This window comes from Convolutriloba macropyga, chromosome 4 (assembly GCF_964194025.1).
Source record: "Convolutriloba macropyga chromosome 4, txConMacr16.3, whole genome shotgun sequence".
Lineage (NCBI taxonomy): Eukaryota > Metazoa > Xenacoelomorpha > Acoela > Convolutidae > Convolutriloba > Convolutriloba macropyga.
Genome location: NC_134471.1, coordinates 35,906,896 through 35,926,703, shown reverse-complemented (window position 1 = coordinate 35,926,703; position 19,808 = coordinate 35,906,896). Strand labels below are relative to the sequence as shown.

The following is a 19,808-nucleotide window of genomic DNA, read 5'->3' as shown; positions in this document are numbered from 1 at the left end:
AAATAGTTAAGTGAAATAACGTCACGTACACAAACTCAGTTGCTGAACGATAGAATTCAAAGATTATCTAAAGTATTGACGTGATCTCTTAAAAAAGGACGACAGAAAATTCAATGCGACAAATCACAAGAAGACATTACAAACAAAACAAAATTATTGACAGCCGCAACTAGATTTTTTGTTTCTTAGCAAATCCTAATAGCCACTTGACAAACAAATCTTAATAGCCACTTAACAAATTACCATGAGAAGCTTAATTTTTATCATTCAGGTACGTTATCAATCGCCCTGAAAATATTAACGTTTCCCGTAATTCCAGAACCTTGTACCTCATACCAGAACCCTCTAAAGCAGGAAGCCCACAAACAACATAACCGAACGATAACCGGTAGCTTTGATAATTTCTTCTTTATAGGTGCAAAAAGATCCGACGGGGGAAGGATTCGAACCCCTTTACTTCGGAGTGAGAGCAACTGAGATCAATAAAAAATGAAGAAGACAAGCGTGAACGTTTGAAAAAGTCACTTGAGAAGACAAAGAATGTACGCAAAACCGGTCAAATGAAAATTTTTCATAAAAACATATTTCCAATAATTGCTCCAAACTTCGCTCGAGAGCAATTAAAAACAAACCAAACGTTAAACCGATGGCCTTCAGCTAAAAATCTATAGAATACCCTCTTGCGGAAAAATGACAAACAAACCAAATTACTGCCTCAAATTTTGTCCTAGATCGATTAACAACCAACCAAAATGCTTCGTAGTCATAATTATAAGGATGACCCAAGAGGCGATGATTAAGGTGCCAAATGTTTTTGCAACCCAGCTGTTAATATTTACAATTCAGGGATGGACTCAGGCCTGCATTCAAAGTGACAAGTGCGTTGCTCAGTTCAAAACTTTAAAAGAACACAAAATCAATTTGTACCTGGAGACATAAAATTTACAGCAGAAAACCAGCGATTAGACCATAAAGCCGATGAAAGAGAAAGTTGATGAACGGGATTTGCATGAACAAATAATCAAAATATATCACCTTTCTGTTCTTATAGCACTGTATGATTGGGCAATTACGCTGACTCAAGAGAAACATTCGAATGTGATTGGTCGATGATGCATAATTCAGCACATAAAAACTGGCCTCTGATTGGTCAAATTCTACACTCTCATAACTAAGGTTTCTGCATTTAAATACGTACAAAGACTGAAAAGAAGTATAAAGAAGATATAACGTATAACTATATCAATGGCAGTTCAAGTGAACAAAAACACTGCCCTAGAGAGGAAACAAAAAGCACCTTAAGTTATACAAATAAATCACTTTGTAGCATCAGTAGCTATTGCAGCAAAGTTTATGCATATTTTACTGTGACTTCGTAACTTTATCGATACAACACAAAGTCAACTTTTACTCAAATCTATTTTGAAACTCAAATTTTGGTCCAAAAGTTCCAGCTGACGTTTCGCTTCTTCCAGTTTGACTTTAGCCAGGTTGATATCAGCTGGAAACTCAATATAGGCATCAAGTTCGTTTTTCATTGCCGAGATCTGTTTTCGAACCTGCGTCAGGTGTTCGGCTCTCTCTGAGAGCTTTGGATGCGAGGGCGTTTTGGTGTTGATATCAAGTCTGCGTCTCAGATGCGCAATTTGGGTCGAGTACTTATTGCACTTACTGGCAAGGTATTCGAAATGGTTCCGTTTTTCGGTGGTTTCGGTTTGTGTTTGGCCTTTTGTACTTTCAGAAGGTACGTGATTCTTGAGCAGCTCAAATTTTTTGTGAATTGTGTTTAGTTTTTTATTGATTATGTCGATCTGTTTCTTTCTAAGTGTAATTTCTCTGTCAAGTTGATTTCGCTTGCACAACTCTTTTTCGAAAGACTCACAAAAACTGCTATAATTTTCACCGTACAACCGAACTAAAGATGCTATCTCCACGATTTCTGAAATATTTTTTCCACCAGATGCTGAGGTATGTTTGGGTTCTATTTCCAGGTTTTTCATCATTTTCCTGATACAGTGGTGTTTGAATCCGTCCGAATTCAGGGATTCAAGGAATTCAACTTTGTCATTTTCCATATCAGCTGGAAGGTCATTTTCGTCAAATTCGAAACCACTGCTGTCGGAACTCAGCGACTCGTCTTCGCTCTGAACGCTTCGTGGCATGGTAGTAATATTGGGTCTGGATACAAATATTGAAAACAAATCTCTGAAAACAAAAAGTTCATTATTATATATTAATTGCATATATATCTGTTGATTTGCTCAAAAAATGCAGTGCAATTAAGAGCAGACCAAGCACTCAGCATATGATAGTCTTTGCATTAACATATATTTACAAGCAGCATCAGTCGAGCGTTTAAATGGAACTATCTTACAATTTATATACCTTTCCTTTAAGGAAATAGAGTGCACAATGAGACATTAAGTCTGATGAAAAACAATTTGTGACACGCAATTATAGACAAACTAAATGCAATGATGATGCATGAGCTGAGGAATCAATCATAAATTGATCAAGTATATTGCCGTTTTACTCTAATTGTTACTGTGTTCAACGGTTAAAACTTTAATGAAGGGAAGCTACGAACGCTTCATCAGTCAAAATTGCGATCACTTCCAGTTCTTCAAATACATTTATCACCTTGCCAATTATCCTCGGATTATATCTCTCTATTGGGTTGGACATAGTAAACGTGATGAAATTGCGTGCATAAGGAAAAAACCGCAAAATGTGTGAAATATAATAAAGCCTATTGTTAAGTGAAAAAGAATCGAAGCAAGGAAGAAAGGTTTCGTAGAACAGAAATGTAAGACTATAAGCTCTGATACCTTCCCCAGAAACGAGAACGATTGGGGGAGTGGGGGTCGGGTTTAAGCGATGGGGGGCTAGGGTTGTGCAAGAGCTGAACGAGAGGGGGTCCAAATCGCTAGTTTGGAGGAGGGTGGATGGTGGTGTCAGTCTGGGCGTGACTGAGGGGAGCATTAAACTTTTAAGACTAAGAACCGCTCCCTCACACCCTGAAACTCTCTCCTCAAACAATTTCAGTGAATCGTATACAGAGACTAGTAAGGCTCTAAGAGAGCTGCTCGGCCACTTAATGACCTGGGATCTTTTTCCTTTGTGTCCCCCAGCTTATTGGGTGCATATTGTTTGCAACCCCCCGACGCACGTGCCATATTTTTACATAATGATTTACTATGTAATGGCACGTGCTCTGTAATTAGGGGGGCATAATATAGTGGGGGGGGGCAAAATTCATCCTTGATGAAATACATCAGAAATCTCAAATGTTTACTCTAGCACTGACAATCTAATCGTGCTCGGAGATTACAACATACATATACTTGAAGAAAGTGGGAAACAATTACTAAACAACTTTATTGCAGATAACGGGCTTCAGTACGTGAACACAAAAAAAAGCAACATGGAAAAATGCGGAAAAAAATTCTTTAATCAACTATTGCTTTATTTCTAAAAATCAAATCTTCGAAACAGATATAATAGAGCCAATACTTGAAAATGATCATTTCACTATTGTATATCAATCACCACTGATATTAGAAGAATAGAAGCAGCAAAAGACAGAACATTTAAAGCAAAATAGAAGAAGATACACAAGAAGTTTAACAGTGATATCGCTTTGCAAGACTGGTCACTTATGTACAAAAACATTGGAGCAAATGAAATTTTTAATATTATTGAAATTTTCCAGAAGGTATTAAATAGTCACGCATCTTTGAAAAAGTAAAGAAGTAAAAACAAGAAAGGAGCACAAAAAATGGCTATCAAAAGAACTGTGTACTCTCATTAATAAAAAGCATCGTGTGTTCAATGAAAGGAAAAAAGATCCTTATCAAGAGCTCATTAGCAGTTACAAAGTACTGAGAAACAATGTTAATAGAAAATCACGTAAGGCATCTGACGATTATACGATACAATTTTTCAAGAATCTCCCAACTTCAAAAGAACAATGTAAATTTATTAAAAATAAAATTAACTCAAAAAGACAGAAAAGAATTGCAAAGCTGAAAGAGGCCATAATGTAATATTAGATGATAAAATCATTGCCAACTTTTTGAATAATTGCTTTGCCCGTATTGGACTTTACAAGGGCGAAATAATTGCTTCTAATTTGCCTTCTTTTCATTTTAAATGAATTGGAAATGAACTGAATTTCAGGCCGGTAACCAGAAGAGAACTATACAAAGTTATTGACAAACTACCAACACAAAAATCAGCTTGAGCAGTGTATATACCATCCTGAGCATTGACAGATTGTAAGGTGTCCATTGTAACCCATTTACAGTTTGCTATTAACGAGTGTATAAACGCAAACACAATCCCTGATATTTTGAAAGAAGCCTATCTCATTCTCATCTATAAGAAAGGCGACAGGAATAATCCTGAAAACTATCGACCTAATTCGGTCAATCCAAGTTTTTGAAAGACATCTCTTGAAGCAAACTTCGAAACAATTAGATATAGAATAATTAACGAAAATCAAAAAACAAACACAAAAAACGTGTCTCAATACAATATATGCCCTGATAGGGAAATTAAATCATTACGTTGAAGGAAAAGATATAGTCTTAACCATCTTTTTGGATTTAGCGAAAGCTTTTAACTCAATATCCTAGGACATATACATTCAAAAATTTGAAAAATATGGTTTTGCAGAAAACGGAAGATTCTTAAAGAATTCGTTTTTAATTAGGAGGAAACAGTGTGTTAGAAAAGGAATAAAATGACTCCGACTGGACAATTATAAATCACGGTGTTCCACAAGGTATTGTGATAGGAACACTAGTATTCATACTTTATGTAAATGACTTCGGTGAAGAATTAGGGAAAAGTTCAAATGTTTTACAATTTGCGAATGACACAGCAATTTTATGTCAAGAAAAAAAGAGTTTAGAAGCAAAGGCTAAAACAATATTGATGGAAACTGAACAATATATGAAACAAAACAAGCTAACTCTAATTTAAGGAAAAACAGAAATAATGGTTTTCAAAAATGAGATATCACCAACTGTCAATTGTGTTGAATTTAAAAGTCATTCATGGAAACCAACAGATGAATGCAGAACCTTAGGTGTTATTCTTGACAAAGTTGACATACCAAAAACAACTTAATAATGTCATCAGTAAAATGGCTGTAGCTATCAGATCAAGTTATTTGGTACGCAATCAAATACCTTTAAAGGCTCGAATAAACCTCTTTAGATCACTTTGGTCGCATTTAAGAATTCAGTGCAATATTTTCCCAAAGTTTGCCATCCTACGCAATTGACAGAATAAACAAACAAATTAGATGGCGCATTAAAGTTTGCTTTTTCGAGCCAAATATGATAGTGCTCATAAACATCTTCTTCAAAAAGAAATACTTCCCGCAGAACTTCAAATAGCAAAAACTTCATTAAATAGACTTTTCAATATTGTCCAACAAACGAACATACAAGACCAAAAAACAAAACAAGCTAACTCTAATTGAAGGAAAAACAGAAATAATGGTTTTCAAAAATGAGATATCACCAACTGTCAATTGTGTTGAATTTAAAAGTCATTCATGGAAACCAACAGATGAATGCAGAACCTTAGGTGTTATTCTTGACAAAGTTGACATACCAAAAACAACTTAATAATGTCATCAGTAAAATGGCTGTAGCTATCAGATCAAGTTATTTGGTACGCAATCAAATACCTTTAAAGGCTCGAATAAACCTCTTTAGATCACTTTGGTCGCATTTAAGAATTCAGTGCAATATTTTCCCAAAGTTTGCCATCCTACGCAATTGACAGAATAAACAAACAAATTAGATGGCGCATTAAAGTTTGCTTTTTCGAGCCAAATATGATAGTGCTCATAAACATCTTCTTCAAAAAGAAATACTTCCCGCAGAACTTCAAATAGCAAAAACTTCATTAAATAGACTTTTCAATATTGTCCAACAAACGAACATACAAGACCAAAAAAAAAATTCAGAATAATCGGAGACGTTGAAATCAAAGTTAATAATCGTACACATGATTTTTCTCTCAACAAAATTTAACTCAAAATGGAGTCAAAATTTAGTTATAAGAAACTTAGTTTGGAAATTGAATAAACTTCCAACAGCTCTAAGGAAGGAAAAATCAAAGACAAAATTTTAAAAAGAATTAAAGGAAGAGATGCAAAAAACACACGAATGAGTTCCAATGGACAAAAAAAATGAAGGCTTTGAAAGTTATTTTTATAAAATAATTCACAAAAACTAGAAACTGAACCTTAGTTTTTTAAATATTATATTTGGTTAATAAAAGGAAAGATGTAGTATGTTTGATTTATAATAATACATGTAACTTTAACCTTGGGATTAGTCGAAGTTGCATTTGAGATTTTAAAAAGAAGATCCACGACCTGTTCAAAGGGGTCAGACAAAAACTCGTTCAAGCAAAAATCCCATTAAAAAAGACCACATAACTAATATAATTGCTAAAAATTCGTTTGGGAGCAAATAATAAGAGGCAATACGATCTTTTTCAAACCAAGCAAATCAAATATCAGAGTGCTGCTTTTTGAAAAAAATATCAGTTGAAATATTCTTTTCAAGAAAGCTTCAAATGCCAAATTGAGGGCAGCATTTTCGACAAAATCTCTTTGAAAGCAAAATGCGCTTCAAAACAGTACTCTAATAATCAAAAAACAATAGAAGAGCGAAATGACCGTTTATTCAAATAATATACAACGAAACAATCAAACCAAAAACAAAGGATTTAAAAAAAACAAACGAAAAGAACAATTATTCTTTCATACCATGTGAAAATTAGATGTTGAAACCATCGAAACAAAAGGAACTGAAACTCAAAGAAAATTTCAACCCGAAAATGTATATCCCTTACCCCAATTAGAGCAAAAAAAAACAAAATTGCAACAAAAAGCTATAAATCGAAGACGACCTTCAGTATTTATTGCTTGCTGAATCTAGGAAACAAAATCACAAAAACATTGGTGTTTTTTTATCGAAAACGAGAAAGTATACTTAAATTTCAGGCAAAAATGAGGGAAAAGTTAAACATAATAAACATAGATGTCAGATAGTCGGAAAAAGACGCCCTTGACTCTCGTCCGAAATGAAATAGAAAAGATAAAATTGTCAGTCTTCTTTCTAAGCGTCAAAAACTGTTCTAATTTGGTGAGCACTTTAAGTTAGAACACACAACTATACGTTTATTTGAGTTCTCAACTGACGGCAATTAAGCTGATACCAATGACAGCGACAATTTGAACGCTGAAACAATACACATTATAAATAAAGGAAAGGGCTTAATTGGTCTATCCAGCTTTTGATTCTTGACCTGGGCCGCATTCACAATAATTCATAAATTATTTGAATGAAATCTAATATCAAGACCAGAAGCTTAATATTATCACCAGTTAGCAGTATAAATGAGGGAACTTTGATTACTTAATGCACTAAGTCTTTAAATTTAAAGTCCCGCTCTTTTTTACGGTTATCCCGTTTTTTTCTAATTTTCCTCCTTGATTTTGATCGTATTCACTATATTGCATAAATCAATGAGTGAAAGAATTTAAAATCCATTCAGATGAAACAGTGAATGCCGTAGGTCAGAAGGCAAGCGTGAAGCTCACGACTTGCGGAAACCGAAGAGGGGTCGAAAGTTAAAAAAAATCTAAAAACATAGCAGAAAAAGATTTGAAATAAACTGCAATGAATTCAATGAAAAACTATAAAATCCTTTATTTCACCAGCAAACCAATTAAATATTACAAGCCAAAGCAACAAAAACTGGTTTCAAAAAATTAATGACAAAAAAAATTGGCATTAAAATTGTATGATTAAAATCAATGTTTCTACTAAACAGAGCAAGAAAACAAGAAATGAAAACTTATTATAAATCACGGTGTTCCACAAGGTACTGTGATAGGAACACTAGTATTCATACTTTATGTAAATGACTTCGGTGAGGAAATAGGGAAAAGTTCGAATGTTTTACAATTTGCGAAAGACACAGCAATTTTATGTCATGAAGAAAGAGTTTAGAAGCAAAGGCTAAAACAATATTGATGGAAACTGAACAATATTTGAAACAAAACAAGCTAACTCTAATTGAAGGAAAAACAGAAATAATGGTTTTCAAAAATGAGATATCACCAACTGTCAATTGTGTTGAATTTAAAAGTCATTCATTGAAACCAACAGATGAATGCAGAACCTTAGGTCTTATTCTTGACAAAGTTGACATACCAAAAACAACTTAATAATGTCATCAGTAAAATGGCTGTAGCTATCAGATCAATTTATTTGGTACGCAATCGAATACCTTTAAAGGCTCGAATAAACCTCTTTAGATCACTTTGGTCGCATTTAAGAATTCAGTGCAATATTTTACCAAAGTTTGCCATCCTACGCAATTGACAGAATAAACAAACAAATTAGATGGCGCATAAAAGTTTGCTTTTTTCGAGCCAAATATGATAGTGCACATAAACTTCTTCTTCAAAAAGAAATACTTCCCGCAGAACTTCAGATAGCAAAAACTTCATTAAATAGACTTTTCAATATTGTCCAACAAACGAACATACAAGACCAAAAAAAAATTCAGAATAATCGGAGACGTTGAAATCAAAGTTAATAATCGTACACATGATTTTTCTCTCAACAAAATGTAAATCAAAATGGAGTCAAAATTCAGTTATAAGAAACTTAGTTCGGAAATTGATTAAACTTCCAACAGCTCTAAGTAAGGAAAAATCAAAGAAAAAATTTAAAAAAGAATTAAAGGAAGAGATGCAAAAAACACGAATGAGTTCCAATGGACAAAAAAATGAAGGATTTGAAAGTTATTTTTATAAAATAATTCACAAAAACTAGAAACTGAACCTTAGTTTTTTAAATATTATATTTGGTTAATAAAAGGAAAGATGTAGTATCTTTGATTTATAATAATACATGTAACTTTAACCTTGGGTTTATTCGAAATTGCATTTGAGATTTTAAAAAGAAGATCCACGACCTGTTCAAAGGGGTCAGACAAAAACTCGTTCAAGCAAAAATCCCATTAAAAAAGACCACATAACTAATATAATTGCTACAAATTCGTTTGGAAGCAAATAATAAGAGGCAATACGATCTTTTTCAAACCAAACAAATCAAATCTCAGAGTGCTGCTTTTTGAAAAAAATATCAGTTGAAATATTCTTTTCAAGAAAGCTTAAAATGCCAAATTAAGGGCAGCTATTTCGACAAAATCTCTTTGAAAGCAAAATGCGCTTCAAAACAGTACTCTAATAATCAAAAAACAATAGAAGAGCGAAATGACCGTTTATTCAAATAATATACAACGAAACAATCAAACCAAAAACAAAGGATTTAAACAAAAAAAAACAAACGAAAAGAACAATTATTCTTTCATACCATGTGAAAATTAGATGTTGAAACCATCGAAACAAAAGGAACTGAAACTCAAAGAAAATTTCAACCCGAAAATGCATATCCCTTACCCCAATTAGAGCAAAAAAAAACAAAATTGCAACAAAAAGCTATGAATCGAAGACGACCTTCAGTATTTATTCCTTGCTGAATCTAGGAAACAAAATCACAAAAATATCGGTGTTTTTTATCGAAAACGAGAAAGTATACTTAAAATTCAGGCAAAAATGTGGGAAAAGTTAAACATAATAAACATAGATGTCAGACAGCCGGAAAAAGACGCCCTTGACTCTCGTCCGAAATGAAATAGAAAAGATAAAATTGTCAGTCTTTTCTTTCTAAGCGTCAAAAACTGTTCTAATTTGGTGAGCAGTTTAAGTTAGAACACACAACTATACGTTTATTTGAGTTCTCAACTGACGGCAATTAAGCTGATACTAATGACAGCGACAATTTGAACGCTGAATCTATGCACCTAATAAATAAAGGAAAGGGCTTAATTGGTCTATCCAGCTTTTGATTCTTGACCTGGGCCGCATTCACAATAATTCATAAATTATTTGAATGAAATCTAATATCAAGACCAGAAGCTTAATACTATCACCAGTTGGCAGTATAAATGAGGGAACTTTGATTACTTAATGCACTAAGTCTTTAAATTTAAAGTCCCGCTCTTTTTTACGGTTATCCCGTTTTTTTCTAATTTTCCTCCTTGATTTTGACCGTATTCACTATATTGCATAAATCAATGAGTGAAAGAATTTAAAATCCATTCAGATGAAACAGTGAATGCTGTAGGTCAGAAGGCAAGCGTGAAGCTCACGACTTGTGGAAACCGAAGAGGGGTCGAAAGTTTAAAAAATCTAAAAACATAGCAGAAAAAGATTTGAAATAAACTGCAATGAATTCAATGAAAAACTATAAAATCCTTTATTTCACCAGCAAACCAATTAAATATTACAAGCCAAAGCAACAAAAACTAATTTCAAAAAATTAAAGACAATAAAAATTGGCATTAAAATTGTATGATTAAAATCAAAGTTTCTACTAAACAGAGAAAGAAAACAAGAAATGAAAACTTGCCATCTAAGAGAAATCTTAAATAACATAAGAGGGAAGCAGATACAGGCAAAAACATCTAATTTTAGAAAATCAAATCAGCAATAAATTCAAAAATGAGCTTAGGAATTTAGGTGGTCCGATCTTAAATAGCAAATATTTTCAATAAAGCTGATCTGAAGGAAAACAAAAAAGCTCGACGAAATGTTGAAATCCTGAATCCAAGGTTAATTTTTATTAGAAAATGGCAATTACGTTGTCACCAACAAACTGCATGCTCTGGAAGAATTGCTCCTGAACGACAGGCGAGGCAATTTGATTCAGGGGCTGTAGCCTAGATCAATTTTTCTTTATGGGTGCAAAAACAGCTTACCACGCCGTGATTTGAACCACTGACCTCCCGCTCCCTGACAAGAATCACTGCCCACTCAGCTATCAGGCCCTTATTCTCGCTCTGCTGCAATCGATTTTATTTTAGCAACGAGCTTTTTTTCGGAAAGAGAGCAATAGAGATCACTCAAAATTGAAGAACGAAAGCGTGAAAAAGTCAATTGAGAAGTCGAAGAAGAAACGCACAAGATGGTCAAGCAAAAACATTTTATAAAAAAAGACCAACCCGTTTACAATAATTGCTATGAACTTCGTTCAAGAGCAATTGACAAAAAATTATACATCGAAACCAAGCCTTCACGAAGTGGAACCGTGATCTGAAGCACAGACAATTTTTAGAGCACGTATTGAAAAAAATTCAAAAATAGTTTAAAAATCCAAGGCAATATAAAAGATGCAAAGAAAAGATTAACGAGAAACACATCTGTTGAAGGAGCAGAAAAAAAATTACTTAAAAAATTGTCACTTGCATTTGAAAACTGTTACGTAAAAGAATGCTTTTTCGCTTTGAAAGTGAACTTTTTCTCAAAGTTCTGTACAACTTTCACATTTAAAAGTTGTACTTTCTTTAAAAACTGGTACTTAACTAAAGGTCTTGGATCTCCTGGTGTTAAAATGCCGTTACAAAAGCAGTCGTAAGTGTCGCGTCGTTTGTGAACAGTTTTTAGAATCACACATGAGGACACAGATTAATCAGTTGATGACAAAGTTTACATCTATGAGGCAAATTACGTTTGGCAAAAGAAACAGCCAGAAATTGAAAAAAAATGAATTATCAAATATCACTTTGCCCGAAAAACAATCGCACAAAAAGGCAACAGGCCCTTTTGATTTTAACGCAGTTCAGAGAAGGTTTTTAAGTTGTTTCTAAGTTGTTAAGTAAATAATTTAGGGATCTTTTCCGTTTGTGCCCCCTGCTTAGTGGGTGCATATTATTTGCACCCACCCCCAAATGATTTGCTCTGAAACGGTGGGTGGGGGGATCCTAACAACCTAATTTTTCTATTCCTCTGGTCTAAACTATTTTATTATTCTTTAAATACCACATCGTCAAAGAAGCAGAAAAAAAAGCTCTTTGTTTGAACACCATAGGATCGTCATAATAACTTCACGTCATATTAACATAAGAACGTCACACTAAAACAACAAGCCTGCTCCCATGAGACTGTGCGTAGCACAGAATGTTCTAGTATACGTCACAGGTTTGTCAAAAATTTCTCGATTCTGAGAGGAAAAGCTGTTTTGACGATCAATGTTTCAAAGTAAAAAAGTGAAGCACCTTTTCCATAGCAACCTTGTGTACCACTATCTTAATTGAAAAAAAAAAACAATGCAGAAGCCTCATGGTGATATATATTTACAGATGAAAAACCAATTGGGTTGTCAATTATGTAAAAGACTTTCGCAGAAATTTAAAGTTCAAAAAGAGCATCAGTTGAAAAAATTTTATATCACGAAAAAGACAAAATCAAAAACCAGAGACAATTACAATGTCAGTGTTTGTCTTTGGGCAAGAAGTTAATTTCGAGTTAGTTTAAATTCATGTGTGCTTTGCACATTTTTGTACAATTTCAAGCAAACCAAAAAAGTTTTTCCAATGTTTACGTTACAATTCAAAGATTAATTACGCTTTTCTAATTTCATAGCCAAAAATTCACTTTCCGTATGTCAATTAACTTACGCTGGTTGGCTCGAGTTATATAATATTTCACTAAATTTTGGACAAATTGGAGATAGTATGTTTAATTGTGGTCAACGAATTATCAGTTAAAAACGGAGCGGTGTTGAATTTTTTTCTAATTATTTTCTCAGTCTTATTTCTATTGTTACAACAAATCCATGTGATCAACTCAAATGACAATCAAAATTCAACCCTTAATTACTAGGATGACTTGGTTTTGGAAAGAATTTCTCAAAAAAAAAACATTTTCAGCTCCAATAAAAATTACATTTCTTATTTAAATTAAAAATATTGAAAGGACTTCTATAGAACTTACCTTCCTTTTAATCAGAAAAAAGACAAATGGAAAGCTGCTCACTATGAGACCAACCTGACAATTAAATTTTTTTTACAAACATTTTGTTCCTTCCTCAGGTGATTATATTTCACTATATTTCATAATAACTATTTCACTCATCTTAATATTAAAAAACCCAAAAAATAGGACACAGTGATATATGGAATAGGATAAATTTTCTCAGGTTTACACAAGAAAAATGCGTATTTCTACTTCTATTTGAAAAAAATTCTAAAAAAATTCTGAAAAACTCTACTTCTAAAAAATTCTGATTTGAGTTACCTATTGCTTAAGGAAAACCAAAATATACCAGTGATGGTTTAACATTTTCGGTTAACTGCAATCAAAGTCAACAGTGAGCTATTTGAGAGATTAAATTAAAAAGTCAGTTGAAGCATCATGAATAATCACCAGGAAACAATTTTTTTGTTTTTCTGGTCTCAAGTATCCAATATTTTTTGGATACAACTCTTTTTATGGGAAGTGGATTTAGCGTAATTGCCCGCAGAAATTGGCAAATACTTCCTCCGTTGGATCAAACCGTCCACAAAAAGAGTCATAATTTTCAACACAATAGATTGCTCGAGAAACCCCCAAAAAAGAATAGTTAAAATTCCGTTAGTTTTTCCTCGATCTCAAGTTATTTTTTAAAATAATTTTCGTGTTTACTTTGAGTATCAATTACTCAATTGGATTCTGCTTCTGGCAAGTAATGTAAAGCAACTAATGTAGGGAGAATTGCTCTCGGACGACAGGCGGGTAGAAAAACACGACCCCGCCCGGATTAGAACCACTGACCAACCGATCCATAACACGATGAACTGACCACTCGGCTATCAGGCTCTTATTTTTGCTATGCTGCAACTAATTTTATATTAGCAATAAGTTTTACTTTGGAGGAAGAGCAATAGAGATCACTCAAAAATGAGAAACGAAAGCGTGAAGAAGTCAAAGAATGATCTAGAAAAGCGCAAAATGGTCAAGCGAAAAATTTGCATAAAAAAGACAACATGTTTACAATAATTGCTTTGAACTTTGTTCAAGAGCAATTAACAGCATATTAGTTTAACGAAATTTTTTCCTTCTCTTGATATAAATTTTTAGCGCTTCTTGTTTAACTTCCCAAATTGTAACATTTTTTTTTGTTTTGGTTATATCAGAAACCTTTTAAACTACAAAAAATTTAAAAACCACAAATAGTAACTGCGGTGAGGAGAAAGTAATCGTGAACAGCTAAAAAATCTTTAATGCTGTTTTTGTCTTCCGAGTTCACATTTTCGGAGACCGGTTAGGCGTAAGGCTAAGAGAACCTAATGCCCTCTAAGCTTATCTAACCCTCTAACCTGTTTATCCGTTGTTGAGGACGAAAAATTGCTCACATAAAAAATCGCATTAAAATAACACAGAACCAATACAATTGCAACAAACCATGTAGTCAACAGTTTTTTAAAATCAAAAGTAGAAAAAGGGCTACAAAAATGCTGTTTCTCCACTTCAGCTACATACAATGCGTGAAAAATACATTCACCCATTTCGAAAACAATGTTGGGACAATAAATGATCGCATGCAACCACTTGCAACAAATGAAGCGTAGCTGGCAGATTGCCAGAAAATAGCCGCAATAGACCCGTAGATCGGCAGTCTAAAAAAACAGTAAAAAGACAGACCAAAAAAATTCGTCTTTTCATTGAAGGCTGATCTGTTATATTTTGAATAAAAATATGTATAAGTTATTGCTGCCTCTTTTAGCTGATCTCAAATAACCTTCAATTAGACTGACACACACCCATTTGACCTCATCTCTTTGAATTAAAGTAAATAAAAGTCGATTTCAAAGTGAGGAAGTCATTTTTGAGAGTGAGGTAAGTCAAGTGTGACCAAAAATTTAATCACGCGCATGAACAGAAAACTCGCTCCACTAAGAGCGAAAAATGACGTCACACATGCAATTCAGTTGAAATTGCATGAACGAATGAACAAAAAGTGGCTGTGACGTCATATGGTCGTAACAAAAATCATGACGACGAAATAAAAAAACATAGCAGGACAAGTCCTGACGTACAATTCAAAGAATTTTCATTGACTAAACAGAAAAACCAGACCTAGAATGGACTAAGAGTGAATTGAGAAAACCATTTTTAAAAAATTCTGATAAATAAGAAAAAAAACAGAAAATCAATGTGAAAATGCCGCATGTGAACAAAAAAACCACTAACGAGAAAAAAACTAGGCCTAGAATGAGCTTTGAATGGATTGGGAAAACCATTTAGAAAAAAATCCGATCCAAAAAATCGAAAAAACAGTAAAAATCAGAGTGAAATTGCCGCATGTGAACAAAAAACCACTACCGAGAAACCGAATTTTTGTTCAAACACCATTTTCTCACTCTACTTTAAAATTAGAGCGAAAAAAATTCACGCCGCAAAACCACTCGCTTTTTCGCTCCATTTCCTGTTTCGGCGTGACCAAAATCACTACTCCAATTTGACTTCAAAAATCATGAAAATGTGTGAACAGATCTTAAAAAAAAACATAGCAGGACAAGTCCTGACGTACAATTCAAAGAATTTTCATTGACCTATCAAACAAATAGACCTCGAACGGACAATGAGTGAATTGGGAAAACCATTTCTAAAAAAAATCAGATGAAAAAAAACAAAAAAAAAACAGAAAATCAATGTCAAAATGCTGCTAGGGAGAACAAAAAACCACTAGTGAGATATCTAATTTTGATTCTAACAAAAAACTAGGTCCAGAATGAATTGTGAATGGATTGGGAAAACTATTTAGAAAAAAATCCGATCCAAAAAATCGAAAAAACAGTAAAAATCAGAGTGAAATGGCCGCATGTGAACAAAAAACCACTACCGAGAAACCGAATTTTTGTTCAAACACCACTTTCGCACTCTACTTTAAAATTAGAGCGAAAAAAATTCACGCCGCAAAACCACTCGCTTTTTCGCTCCATTTCCTGTTTCGGCGTGACCAAAATCACTACTCCAATTTGAATGTGTGAACAGATCTTAAAAAAAAAGACAGCGCCCCAATACAATTCAAATTCTTTGAATTGTAAAAAACTAAGAGAAGGCCAATAATAGCCTCAGCTATCGCTGTGCGGCTATTAAAAATACGAAAAAAAATTGTTAGCAAAATTTTACTAGTGCTAGCAAAATGGATCAAAACAGCTGTGAAGTTTTTGAGATCTCCTAAAAATCCAACGATCAGATAATTTTTTAAGGTAAGATAATTTGAAAACAGTCATTTAGAGCAGAAAACTAAATGGGGTCACTGTAGTCGTCTCGAAAAATATCAAATAATCTATTTTGTAAATCCCCCTCCCCCCATATTTCCATTAGTAATGACGTATTCATTCTTTAATCGAGTCGCCCAACATCACTGAATGTAACAAATGGCGCCTTAACTTCAATGAAATGGTTGCAATCACTGTGATCCGTATTTACTCAGATCCAAATTAAACTATGCATATGCTGCTGTAAAAACTGTTAATGACTCAGAATTCATAATCCACTCTAACTTGAATAATAGCTATGTTTAGCATAAGAGAATTCTCCTTTTGGATTGGAGCTCGTAATTTGATCATGATTTCCTGTGATCACGGAACGATCTCAACTATAATTCCGTTCTAGTTTACAGGAGCCATTACTGTTGGAAGCTCTAATGCTCCCGTTAGATAAGATCTTGCAATACTTTCCAGCGAGATTTCCTTGCAATCATTTTTTGCAAGAATCTTGCCAGATCTTGCAAGCTAACCATCGGCTCTCGCCTGGGGTGGCCAATAGCCTTCAATCCAATTATCACCTGAGAGAATGTCAGCTGAACGTTTTTCAAAAAAAAGTGTAACGTCAAAATCTTCTATGGACAAAAGCACAACTTTAGAATAAGAGGGAAGTGAGATTAATTTTCACAAAATTAAATCAAAAACAATTACGACAGCTAATCTACTTGGGAAGGAAAGTCACTATGGAAAGAGAAAGAAATAAAATGAGTTAAGCAGCTTAAAAGAAAGCATCTTGTTATACCAAATTAAATTGCACTATTAGTGGTTGGTTATCTTTTTATCCTTTCAAAGGCTGAATCTTTTCAACAAAACTGCTGCGAAAAACTTAAGAAATTCAGTACGTCAAGCATAACATTCTTTCAATGCTAGAATGACACAGTCAAGAAAATGATTTGTATTTAGAAAAGAATATATGTGACCTGTTGCCTTCCCCAGTGATCAAAATTTCTTCATTAACATTTGTAAACAAAATACTACTTGTCTTTCTGCATTGATGATAGTTTATGTAACCTATCAAGACTCGGAATTATCCTACTCATTTTACATATCCATTATAAGGGTGTTAAATCATCAAATGACGTTCATTTCTTCCAGGAGAAAAAGGAACAGTTCTATTACATGTTGACAAAACCAAGATAAAATTTGGAGGAGATCGACAGAAATAAAATTCAAGTCCTGCCATGCTACTAACTATTAGACCCCTTAGATTGCAAAACTGATTGATAGTAATATGTCGTTTGAGAGCTAATACAGCGTCTCTTCTCAAACATATAATAGTAGTACCTTTTAAAGATGTCAGCTTCTAAGATAAATATCAAGCTAATTTTCAGATCCGAGAATCTGCTAAGCAATATTGAACCATTTTATGAAAGCAAGACTGAAATGTGCAGTTTTGTCGAAAAGATCACATCCCACAAAACTTCTTCACCTTTCATCAATCGTTGTTAATTATAGCAATTCTGAACTGTTTCCTTCATAAAACCAAAATGTATTCATTAGAATGTTTGAACAGTGCAAGCCTTATACATTTTTTTTGCAACAAGTCATTACAATTGATATTTACAATTGTACATGTGTGAAACAACAATAGCAAAAGTTCGTATTTTTTCGGCGAAGGAAACAGTTCCCTTAATTCATACCGATCGGTTGATATAACCCAATAAAGAGGAGTCACTAATATTGGCGCAGCAGCAGTCTAAAGACCACATATTTTGATAGAGATAATTGTGAATAAATGAGTTACACCCAGTTAGTTAGAAGTTGAGAATTTATTATCAAATTTCTATTATTAACATTGAGAGGTATTTCACAGCAAAGAGAGCCAAATCGAGAATAGAATTGAACAAATTAGGAATAACATATGGCATGAAGTAAGAAGTTTCACATGAATATTTGCATTATATTTCTTATTAAAACATTGATAGAAGTACACGCAAAAGCAACTGGCTATACTGTCGTTTTCCCAAATCGATCGCAAAGTCTCCTAATGACTTATTCAACTATTATTGGTTTAGCATCTTGTTTGAGTTTTATTCGCCTATATTTCCCTAATTTTTTTGCTGTTTTGAAAAGCTGTTACAAGAGGCCTGAAGCACATTCTAAAAATTCCAAACTTAAAGTTGAACAAGAAAAATTGGGAACATGTTTAGTTAACAGCCTTTTCTATAGTTCAGCTAAAAGCTTTTAAAACAATTTTTGGAAATTAAGATTTTTGATTCAATACAATGTTAAGGAAAAAGATAGCAAGCTTGAATAAAGCACACAAGAATGATCGGACAAGCTCATCAAGCTACAAGAGGCTGGAACGAATTGGGGTCAGATTTCATGTTAAGTATGAAGGGCAGAATTGAACTGATTGGAACGTTGCCAATGAGCCCACTGAAGAAAAGCTCCTCCAAAATTGAGGTATCAAGCGTCTTCAACGTATGCAGCTGGATTAGCGCATGGCATACTTTATTCATGCGATGCTCCTGGCGGTGGTTCAATTCCTCCTCTGAACTGCTCGAATCGTTAGAAGTATTATTTGCATTCCTGCTGGAATTAGTTGAGGTTGAAAAATGTAAACACAGCTCGTCTATTGTCCGACTTTCAAGAGCTTCCAGGCGCTCAGAGCCCTCTTCACCCGGAACAGGAGCTGAAACAGCTTTCTGGTTTTAACAAAAAAACAAGGAGACTGTGGTAGCGCATCTATTTTTGCACACCTAGTTCAATCTAGCTACACAGGTATTACAAATCGCACTCGTAATTACACTCTTATACTTGCGCTCCGAAAACTTTCAGTTCGGACAATGCGAAGTTATTGACAGAGCAAATGTAGAAAACAGAAAATGATCGATCATATAATTGTTCTCAAAAACTCAGTCGATGATTTTGAACAAGCCCTTATTGGCAAGAACGAAGCTATGAAATACACCAGTTTAAAAAAAATGGCATAAATCCACGCAATTGACTAAATTTAGTGGTAAAAAAGCTAATTATCAAGGTAAAAAAGACAGACTTTGTACAGCATGGGATTTTAATTAGGAACGTGATTTCCTTCGTGGACACTAAGTCGTCTAACTAAAGTGACAACAATCACTTTAAAAGTGAGACAAGAAGGCTCGCGCGATTCTTGTCGAAGCATCTATGAGCAGCTACGAAACCCACGTCCAAAAAATTTAACGTTTGAGTTATAGCTATTATTTTTTTGCTGCGTCGGACACATTTAAAAAGTAGATTCGATGGTTTATTTTTTAAGAACGTTGTGAGAAGTTATATAGTGAAAAGCACCATTTTTTGTGGGCATTTCATTTTCAGTTCAGACGCACTTATATATCTCTGCTCACTTCTCCCAAACTCTAAGTGAAACTCAATAAAACAAGCTTTGAACAATCCCTTCTTAAAAAATCTTATCTGCGTGGTCTTTGAAATGCTACGAGGGTCAGAAGAGAAAAAAGGAAACTCTTGGCTAGTGTATCTTCTCTCAATGATGAAGATAGGCCAAAAAATTATTTGTGATTAAGATATTCCCGCAATTTATCAAAAAACAAATTCCACTGCGAGCAAAAACTGAAAAACTGACCGCATTTACAAAAATGAGATGAAAAACGGCATAATTTAATAAAAGCAAG

General features: G+C 33.8%; 2 protein-coding genes across 2 annotated transcripts in view; both read right to left on the bottom strand.

Moving 5' to 3' along the window:
- Window positions 1–899: 899 nt before the first annotated feature.
- LOC142338408 (HAUS augmin-like complex subunit 1) lies at window positions 900–2,226 on the bottom strand. The gene has a single exon (XM_075388165.1). The coding sequence runs from the start codon at window positions 2,160–2,162 to the stop codon at window positions 1,401–1,403; it is 762 nt and encodes a 253-aa protein (XP_075244280.1). The 5' UTR covers window positions 2,163–2,226; the 3' UTR covers window positions 900–1,400.
- A 15,815-nt stretch (window positions 2,227–18,041) lies between these two features.
- LOC142337642 (nuclear receptor subfamily 2 group C member 2-like) overlaps window positions 18,042–19,808 on the bottom strand; it is a 36,664-nt gene continuing 34,897 nt past the window's right edge. The window contains exon 9 of the mRNA XM_075387026.1: window positions 18,042–18,832. Within this exon, the coding sequence (XP_075243141.1) occupies window positions 18,483–18,832 (350 nt within the window). The 3' untranslated portion in view covers window positions 18,042–18,482. The remainder of the gene's footprint in view (window positions 18,833–19,808) is intronic.

Coding starts and splice junctions, on each gene's coding strand:
- LOC142338408 (XM_075388165.1), bottom strand. CDS start 2,162: ATGCCACGAAGCGTTCAGAGCGAAGACGAGTCGCTGAGTTCCGACAGC.